This window comes from Polypterus senegalus, chromosome 13 (assembly GCF_016835505.1).
Source record: "Polypterus senegalus isolate Bchr_013 chromosome 13, ASM1683550v1, whole genome shotgun sequence".
NCBI classification, from domain to species: domain Eukaryota; kingdom Metazoa; phylum Chordata; class Cladistia; order Polypteriformes; family Polypteridae; genus Polypterus; species Polypterus senegalus.
In genome coordinates this window covers 54,420,524-54,430,646 of record NC_053166.1, presented here as the reverse complement: position 1 = coordinate 54,430,646, position 10,123 = coordinate 54,420,524, and the positions used below count along the sequence as shown (strand labels likewise).

The window sequence follows — 10,123 nt, the reverse complement described above, 5'->3', positions numbered from 1 at the left end:
GCTTTGGGTATTGGGTAAGCGGGTGAAACACTGACCTCTAGTGGTGCTTAAAGACAAGGGGCCGGTCACGATGCGTGCGCGCGCCCCAGACGTACATTGGGACACGCAGTTAGTTAGCGCGCCCTCTGTAGGTCGGGGGTACGCAATACACATAGACTATCATGGAGGAAGCGGAGAGAACCGGCGGGAAAGAGGACACGAGTGAGATAGCTAGTTGCAGCTCGGCGAATGTAGAGTCGAGTGCTCGGCTCGATGTTCTTTCCGAATTTTTCGATCCTCTCCTTGCTCTTTACGCCCCTGACATTCAGTTGCCGTACCCAAACGTGAAGTGCTTCAATAACTTGGCACAGTACGAGAGCTTCTTGAAGCGCTCCCGGGAGCCCCCACGGCCAGAGAATGTATCCAAACGAAAGGGTAAGGCGAGGAAAGGAGTCCCCGATCCGGAGCGCATCGAGAGGCTGAAGAAATTGATTGTTAAACCGGCGACGACGGGAGAGGAGGATGAAGCCACTAAGAGTGCGCCGAGAAAAAGCAAGGGGCCGCGTAATGTGCTGACAAGGATGGCAGGTAAGGAGCAAGTATGGGGGTGCCGTGTCCAAAAGTGCGCCGAAATCCTCCCTCTCTTTGGGATTGGCTTTGCCATGGCGAATGCAGTTTGATGTGCGTTAACTGTCAGCCAGGCTGTCTGAAAGTCTGAATTTAGACATCTGCTTGCCTAGCGCGGTCCGTCCTCACATTCAGTTGTGAGGCGTCAGAAGAATAGGATCGAGCAATGAAGGACAACAACGGGACAGAAGCATTGTAGAGGTCGGTGATTCACAGGGCTACCGCCTCTGTCACCAGCCCCATTCGCATTGCAGCCCTGACAGGGGGTCACCTGAAAATAAAACAACAATGAGGAACGCTGCAGTGGTGTTGTGTGTAAAGGGCCACGACCCGATCTTTTCTTGTGTCTTTTAGCTAGAGGGCTTTTCTGGTTCGAAAAGCTGGGATTGTAATCTTGACAGTCGGCGTTTTTGGCTTATAGTGTCAGCCTTGTCCTAAAGTCAGAAACTGGAAAACTACAGAAAACATCATGTAGAAATTCAGTAGTACAGAGCACACTTTTATAGGTTAATGAATACATCTTTTATTATTAAATAAGGCAAGAACACCAGTCTAACACGAGACAATAATAATAATATATGGGCCTGACATTTAGATCCGTCTAGTCTTGCCTACAGAGTACCTTCTGTTTACAATGCTGTCTATCTCTTGCTCCACATTGGGTCTTAGTAGGTCTGAAAATCAAATAGCAAACCCGGACTCGTCGATTTGGTTAGGATAGATTACTTGCGGTCGTTTCTTGTGTCTTTTAGCTAGACGGCTTTTCTGGTTCGAAAAACTGGGATTGTAATCTTAACAGTCGGCGTTTTTGTCTTCTAGTGTCTGTCTTGTCCTAAAGTCGAGGCGCTCTGGTGGGCTGCACGGGGTTTTAGCACTAACGGGTGCCAGATTTACTCATATTCGCATTTACTTGTTTGACTGATGCCTTTATCCGTACAACCCGCCGACTCCCTAACTTACATTCCGTTTTATCCGGATTCGTACATTTGTTTACACTTCTAAATCACATCCAACACGCTCTGGGATGTCCACACCAGCGAGGTTTGTTTCATGTCCTCACGTGGAGCAGCTGGCCTTGAACCCATTGCCTCCAACCTGTGATCCCCCTTCTATGATTACAGATTGGGGGAAGAAACATCTGTGTTTTGGCTTTGCTATTCTATTGATACACAGAGGACAAGAACTGCTCCTTGTTTTTCTTTGCATATCAATGTGGCAGATTTTTGAACTTGTGCATTAGACCACAGCTGATTGTAGTGTATTTATATAAAACTGTGTGTTTTATTGTGTTGTGAACCATTATTATTAACGGTTTTCTGGATGCTTTTGACATAGCTGAATCCAGTTTCCATCATGTAAAAATAAAACTTAAATCATTGGGGTGAATTAGAACTAATTAATTATTAGGAACATTGAACGTACACATTTTTGCCCATGGAAATATAATTTCAACTTTTAATTTATTCCAAAAAAGGATTATTATTGAATTAAATGGAAATACTTGCAAATGCAGTATCATCGAATTGTGACCCCCACGTTTCAATAATACCATATCCTAGCAATTCCCGCTCAGTTTGTTGCTTGCACTGTAAAGCAGAGGAGTTCCATTTGTAGTGAAGCAGTGCATCATTTTAAAGAGTATTTCCTGCAGAAGTCAAAGACTTCATGTAAGAAACCAAATCACGGGGAGCTGAAGACCCACCGTATTCATTCAAAACAACTTCTTTGAAGTTGTAGTTTATGGTCTTGGTGCCCGTGCCAGCCCACCACATTGAGGAACATTGAGCTAAACTGAAGTGGAGATAGGACTCACCCAAGCATTGTGTTTTCCAGGTAGTTCCTCTGACTCATCCAAACTCTGGAAGTTCTTTTGGCATTTCTGTACTGGAGCGTCCTAAAAGCAGACCTGCTGGGCGTGACACTTGGTGAAACCATTAAATGTCACCCTGGTGCCATAATGACATGCAGTGTCGCTGTTAACCTCATTATTGACGTGACTCTCTCTTTATTACATCTTTTTCTTTTAGCTTTGGAATTGTTTAATGCAATTACTGGAAACGTTAAATTGTTTTAAAATGAGGTAGTATATATGCTCCATCTCAAGTCCTGACAATAATTGCCTGCACATAACTCCTTATTGGTGTGCAATTGTGAGTTTATTCCAAATTGTGGTTCATTATTCAGAATAAGCAGTAAGGGACTAATGTTACAAAAGGTTTTTTTTTTTTTTTTGATAAACTGTTACTGGCACTTAATCTGATTGTTTCTTCCTGTGCATCTTTTGCAGTTCATACTGGAAGCCCCCTTGGACAGCTGTACCGCTGCGTTAAAGATCAGATCAGGATCAAAGTCCATATTCGCACATTCAAGGGCCTCCGTGGTGTCTGCTCAGGATTTTTGGTTGCGTTTGACAAGTTCTGGAACATGGTATTCGCTTTATAATACATAAGTACAAGATTAAAGTGTTAATAAGAGACGTACATATTCAACCCTAAGAGGTCAGGTTTCAAGGGATACAGATCTGATGAAGTGCAGAGCATAAGAAATGGGCAAGATGTTTTTTTCAGGTGTAGAAGGATCAGACTTTGAGGTATAAAGATGTAGGAGATGTCAATGACGTGTGTGCCAGAGGGGTAGGCCACTGAGATCTACTGTATAGCCACAAGCTGAGTGATACTGACGTCTGGTCACGTATGTGACAGCTGGCAGGATCAGACTTGTGGAGGGTAAGTATCCAGCACATTGAGATGTTGTAGGAGCAAACTGTTTGGAGTAAATTTGCCAAAAATGTTGATCAGTTTAGGGAATTAAAGGTGTTGGCTGCTTCCTCTCTCAAGTCTGAAGAGCTAGTCATGACCATGGATATTTAAACTGGGACTACACGGCAGAAGTTAGTAATATTCTAGTGGGGATGTCATATGATTTTTGAGAAGCACCATCCATTTTCCAAACCTACTTGTACTAATTTTATAGTGGAAACCAAGTCACATATGCTGTAGGAACAACGGCCTCAACACTGCAGCTTAATCTGTTTTTGATTGGTGACTCAAGCTTGAGTGAACAAACAGTGGGGGGAAAAAACGTTAGTCTTTGTCACAAGGCCTTTCCTATAACGGGCTTGGCTCAAGCAACCAGTGTGACCAATGAATTTGACTCGCCTTCTTGAATTATTTGATAATTCTTTGGTAATGGCGGTTCCTCACCCACTTAGTTGAATTCATTGTTCTAAAGAACTGGCTGTCCTGGTTTCTACTTTGTAACTGCTGCATGTGAATGAAATAATAATTAATAATAATTCTTTGCATTTATATAGCGCTTTTCTCGCTACTCAAAGTGCTCAGCAATTGTAGGTTAAGGGCCCAACAGAGCAGAGTCCCTTTTGGCATTTACGGGATTCAAACCGGCAACTTTCCAATTGCCAGTGCAGATCCCTAGCCTCAGAGCCACCACTCCGCCTAAAGCGAAGTGAAACAGCAATGTAGAGAAACAGACTAAAGTACTTTTGTGATTTTACAGAGTGCTCTGTATATATACAGGCGCTGGTCATAAAATTAGAATATCATGCCAAAGTTGATTTATTTCAGTAATTCCATCCAAAAAGTGAAACTTGTATATTAGATTCATTCATTACACACAGACTGATGTATTTCAAATGTTTATTTCTTTTAAATTTTGATGATTATAACTGAAAACTAATGAAAGTCCCAAATTCAGTATCTTGGAAAATTAGAATATCAATTAAGACCAATGCAAAAAAAGGATTTTTAGAAATGTTGGCCAACTGAAAGGTATGAACATGAAAAGTATGAGCATGTACAGCACTCAATATTTAGTTGGGGCTCCTTTGGCCTGGATTACTGCAGCAATGCGGCGTGGCATGGGGTCGATCAGTCTGTGGCACTGCTCAGGTGTTATGAGAGCCCATGTTGCTCTGATAGTGGCCTTCAGCTCTTCTGAATTGTTGGGTCTGACGTATTGCATTTTCCTCTTCACAATACCCCATAGAAAAGGTCAGGCGAGTTTGCTGGCCAATCAAGAACAGGGATACCATGGTCCTTAAACCAGGTACTGGTAGTTTTGGCACTGTGTGCAGGTGCCAGGTCCTGTTGGAAAATGAAATCTGCATCTCCATAAAGTTCATCAGCAGCAGGAAGCATGAAGTGCTCTAAAACTTCCTGGTAGACGGCTGCGTTGACCTTGGACCTCAGAAAACACAATGGACCAACACCAGCAGATGACATGGCACCCCAAACCATCACTGACTGTGGAAACTTTACACTGGACCTCAAGCAATGTGGATTCTGTGCCTCTCCTCTCTTCCTCCAGACTCTGGGACCTTGATTTCCAAAGGAAATGCAAAATTTACTTTCATCAGAGAAAATAACTTTGGACCACACAGCAGCAGTCCAGTCCTTTTTGTCTTTAGCCCAGGCGAGACACTTCTGACGCTGTCTCTTGTTCAAGAGTGGCTTGACACAAGGAATGCGACAGCTGAAACCCATGTCTTGCATACGTCTGTGCGTGGTGGTTCTTGAAGCACTGACTCCAGCTGCAGTCCACTCTTTGTGAATCTCCCCCACAGTTTTGAATGGGTTTTGTTTCACAATCCTCTCCAGGGTGCGGTTATCCCTATTGCTTGTACACTTTTTTTCTACCACATCTTGTCCTTCCCTTCGCCTCTCTATTAATGTGCTTGGACACAGAGCTCTGTGAACAGCCAGCCTCTTTAGCAATGACCTTTTGTGTCTTGCCCTCCTTGTGCAAGGTGTCAATGGTCGTCTTTTGGACAACTGTCAAGTCAGCAGTCTTCCCCATGATTGTGTAGCCTACAGAACTAGACTGAGAGACCATTTAAAGGCTTTTGAGTTAATTAGCTGATTAGAGTGTGGCACCAGGTGTCTTCAATATTGCACCTTTTCACAATATTCTAATTTTCGAGATACTGAATTTGGGACTTTCATTAGTTGTCAGTTATAATCATCAAAATTAAAAGAAATAAACATTTGAAATACATCAGTCTGTGTGTAATGAATGAATCTAATATACAAGTTTCACTTTTTGAATGGAATTACTGAAATAAATCAACTTTGTCATGATATTCTAATTTTATGACCAGCACCTCTGTGTGTATATATATATATATATATATATATATATATATATATATATATATATATATATTTTTTATGTTAAGTTGTATACACTGAATCAAACAACTAAGGAAAAGTACAACTCCTGAACAGTCCATTTTAATGTTAATAACTGACTTGATAACTCAATCTGCAGCAAGCACTCCACTTTGCATCGAATGTCCATGCTTTGCTGTATGTGGAAAGTTCGTAGAGAAGGCCCTGTGCGGTATGAAGACTGACTTTGGACGAGTGTGCACAATAATGTTCTATTTCATATGAGAATGCCTTTCTTCTTTTATCCGCAGGACTGATGAATGCAAAGCAGAGCCTTCTGTTTTTAAGTGAGATACAGATAACACTCTTCAACTGTGGAAAGTCATCTTGCACATTTTCATGAAAAGAGCAGAGTTTACATCGCTTCATGGATTATCATTGTGGGGTTTCTCACCAGTGGCGGCTTTTTACTCTGCTCCTCCTTCATCTTTTCCTCTCTCCTCAGGCCCTTGTGGACGTGGATGAGACATACAGAAAGCCAGTACTGGGTGAGGCTTTCTACCATGAGTCTGCTCTCACTGTCACAAGGGTGAGTAGTAGTTTAGCTCAGGGTGAATATGTATGGAATTCTCAGAAGCTGAGACTAAGCTCCTTTGGTAATGCTCCGTCTTCAGTAGAATGGTGTAATGCCTCATCAGTGAACTTAGAGGAATCTGCCACTTTTGGCTGTCACATTTAACATAGGGACAAGAAATTGTTAAGCCATCTTGTCTGAGTTGTAAAGCACCTTGTTTGTAGTGGCTTACATTGGAAATTGGTGAATAGGATAAAGATACTTAATGACCATTTCTCCCTGGTTCTTAAAGACACGAGGACAAAAAATAATAATGAGTCAATACAGGATGCCAAAGTATAGCATTTCATTCTGTGTGAACTTATGATGTGTACGAGTGGAGACTGCATTGCAGTGAAGAGTTGCTTTCTAAAAAAATGTTCATCTGGAGGCCATTCTCTGGATTTTGAGGTCTGCATGTTTGACTGGCAGAAGGCAACTAGTAGGTTAACTCTTTAATCGTAAAATTGTGTCTCTTGTTAGCTGAAACAAGCAACCAAGAAACGAATGGTTATCTGGTGTGCTATGGCCGAAATGGCATGGCGCAACCATACAGATGGTGCACTGCAGGTCTTTCTTTATTATGTTTATAATCATCTCATTTTAATATCTGCAAGTCAAAATCCATGAACACTTTTCACTGCCCGGAAAACAGTAATCTTAGCAGTGACAGCAAATTTTGCAGAAAAAAAAAAATGCAAGTAGATAACCACTGTACGATTTCTTCAGTTACAACCTTGTGGTTAAATGTATTTTACAGAATGGGAAGACAGAAATGTTGAGTAAATCTCAGTTTATCAACGGAGAGAAAATCCACACGCCATACCGTTTAAGGCAGGGATCTCAAACTCCAGTCCTGGAGGGCCACAGTGCCTGCAGGGTTTCATTCCAACCCATTCTTCTGCGGTCACTGCTAAGTTTACTGTTTTCTAAATAGCTACGATCACTGAATATACAACCTCTCCTAAGATTCAAGCGTAACTTGGGTTAAAAAAAAAAAAGAAACCTAATGCCAACTTCCTCTTCAGCTTTTTGACAGACTAAAGCTGCAAGAAGATGAAGAAGCTCTAAAACTGAGAAGTGTCCCTGAGAAGACTACAGGCAAGGCAGAGAGTGGTGCACAGGATCTCGGAGAACAGCTGTCCTCTCCGGTACTACGTCGGTCTCCAAGGAAGAGCTGTGGCAGAAATCCAACTTCGGCCGTGCAAAGTAAAACCAAGCCTGCAGCAGTGCGAGAGAAGGTGGACTACCAAAGAGTACACTTGAGACATGTTAACCAGCTTTTCATTCGAGGGGAAAACGTCCTACTTGTTAGTTTGGCTGGATGAGAAACATTTAGTCATAAAAGAGCAAGAGCACCAGTGTCCACTGCAGAAATTATACACACACAGCCAGTAGGGGTGGTGGGGCTGTCAATTCATGAGCAAACCTAAGAGAGATAGTGGAGATTCTTTTTTTTATTCACTTTGTTTGATACAGAATATTTACATGGAACAAATTGTTTTCACAAATGTTCTCTGGCATCTAGGTGTAAGCCATGGTGCCCTGCTCATACTCTGCGTGCATGCAGTTGTTCTGTGCAGATCTTTGATTTTTTTTTGTCCTGATGGTTCTGAAAAATGATAAAAATTCATAAGGATTCCGTTTCCTTGAATTCACTGCCATATGTAGCAGATTAAATGTAGACGGGTGTGTATACGTTTTTGGATGCAAGTTTAAATAAAATATAACTTTTATATGGAAGATGCATCATGGTTATTTAAAGTGCCACTGGTCAGACAGGAACCTTCAATCTCATATGTGTTTTAGGTAAAAACTTAAAGCTGCTTTTATCGTTCCTCATATTAATCATGATGCCAGAGTGGCAGTGTGTTGCATGTTCATTACATATCCAAGAAAGAAATTCATAATACTCAGTACATGTGACAGTAATGACCCTACAAACCCAATTCATTCCTTGACCTGGATGTTATTTTGCTCCTGCGTACTTGCTCAATAGTCTGTAGTGGTGCTGGCTTTGTTAGGAGCCTCTAGGGGGCACTGTAACTGCACATTAAGTGGCATACCAAACGTATCAACGTTTATATAAATCAGTGTTTTCTGTTAAGCCCATTTTAAAAATGTGAGTTAATACACAATGATGAAATGTTCTAGAAAATCTGTTGAAATAATGTTTACATGACGGTCCTATTTGCCCTAAAAACACACACACACCCCCCTTGTACTTATGGTTTCCAAGTATGGGTCATTTTAAACCCTTGAAAGTGTGTGTGCTGGGAGTTTGCTTTTTTATGTCCACTGCCCAGATGCCTGTTTACCTTCTAGAGGATTTTAAGAGTAGTTAATTTAAAAACAATGCTACAGTCAATGTAGGTGGCTGTTTCTTAGTAACACCTAAATAAGCCATCTTGAAACATCCATCATTCCAAATTCATTATACAACATTGTAATGGATTTTATCAGCCCAACTGGGCAGGTTTCTCATTACGTATCTGGCAGTCAGTGAATTCCAGGATAAGCTCCAAGTCCAGCTAAACCCTGTCCAGTTCTACATGAACATGAAAATGGCTGGAGGATTTTAAAACATTTGCTTCATTTTACATGACATATTTGTGCTTCTCGGCAAACCTGCATCAGATATTCAAAACCCAAGTAAAGCTATAGAATGCACAGGGCATTCCAAAGGAACACATTCAATAGTCGGTCTCTGTGACAAGCTGTCTACGAGTGTTCACGCTCCAAACTGAATTCTCTAATGGCACCGATCACTAATATCCGAGTGTTTAGCTGCTAACCAAAGGGCAATGTCACTCAAATGAATTATTAGTAGGTAGTTAATTAAACACTGCTTTAAATGTAAGAGAGCACAGCAAAGGACTAAGTCCAAGGAAAAAGGTGAATTCAGTCCATCTATCATATAAGCCATTTATCTATCTAGTTATGGTCATAGGAGGCTGGTACTTCAGTATAATTTGCCACCTCACCCATCCCACTTCCTGCATTTAAATCCTGTACCACATTTTCATGAGCTGTGTGGGATTTTGAAAATGTATCCCTGTATCTGGAGTGTCAGAATCAAGTGTGTTTCTGGTAAAGGTAGTTACAAAACAAACTGCATCTTCCTCACCCTGAATTTGATTAAGCGGTTCTGGGCCTGTTGTGTTGTTATTAGAAGTGGTTGATTCTCTAGTGTGAATGCTTTAGAAATCAGTTGGTTTCATTGCCTGCTCGCAGTATCATTCACTTTATCAGTAACATTTTACAAACTTGTCCTGCTCCTTTTAACACCCAACCCTTTACCCTATGCATCATGAGTGACTTAACCACATTCTAATAAAGAATACAACAGGTTTAGGGCACTTGCTTTCATCAAAAGGTTCTTTTAACTACAAATTTGGCTTAACTGAACATTTCAATACCATTTTTCAAAACACAGCATGTGTGGCAGAAAAGGTAAGCTGGCACAACAGAAATCTCTCTGCACTTGTAAGCAGTGCATTATCCTAATGCAAGTATCTCCTTTCACACAAGCCTGTCCTATCCATTGAGCATTTTATGTCTGGCATGCTGAAAGAGATACTGTTTACATTGCCAGTCAAAATGACAAGAAAATTTTTTACTGAATGTTAATATAAAGTAACTGTCATTTTTTGGGGTATACTACAGTCATATTTATCATGCCTTTCTAATGGATTAGCTCCAAAGGTATTAAACACCAGCAGACAAACCTGGTTTTGATTCCCAACATGGCTTGTGAACACCAAAGTCACCAGTGTAT

The 10,123-nt window shown here is 41.2% G+C and overlaps 1 protein-coding gene across 1 annotated transcript; it reads left to right on the top strand.

Annotated features, from left to right (window-relative positions):
* The first annotated feature begins 92 nt into the window (after positions 1–92).
* On the top strand, positions 93–8,088 carry lsm11 (LSM11, U7 small nuclear RNA associated). Its single transcript, XM_039774235.1, has 4 exons — positions 93–567; positions 2,894–3,033; positions 6,238–6,321; positions 7,374–8,088. Exons 1-4 carry the CDS (start codon positions 162–164, stop codon positions 7,671–7,673), a joined length of 930 nt encoding a protein of 309 aa, XP_039630169.1. The 5' UTR covers positions 93–161; the 3' UTR covers positions 7,674–8,088.
* The last annotated feature ends 2,035 nt before the right edge of the window (positions 8,089–10,123 follow it).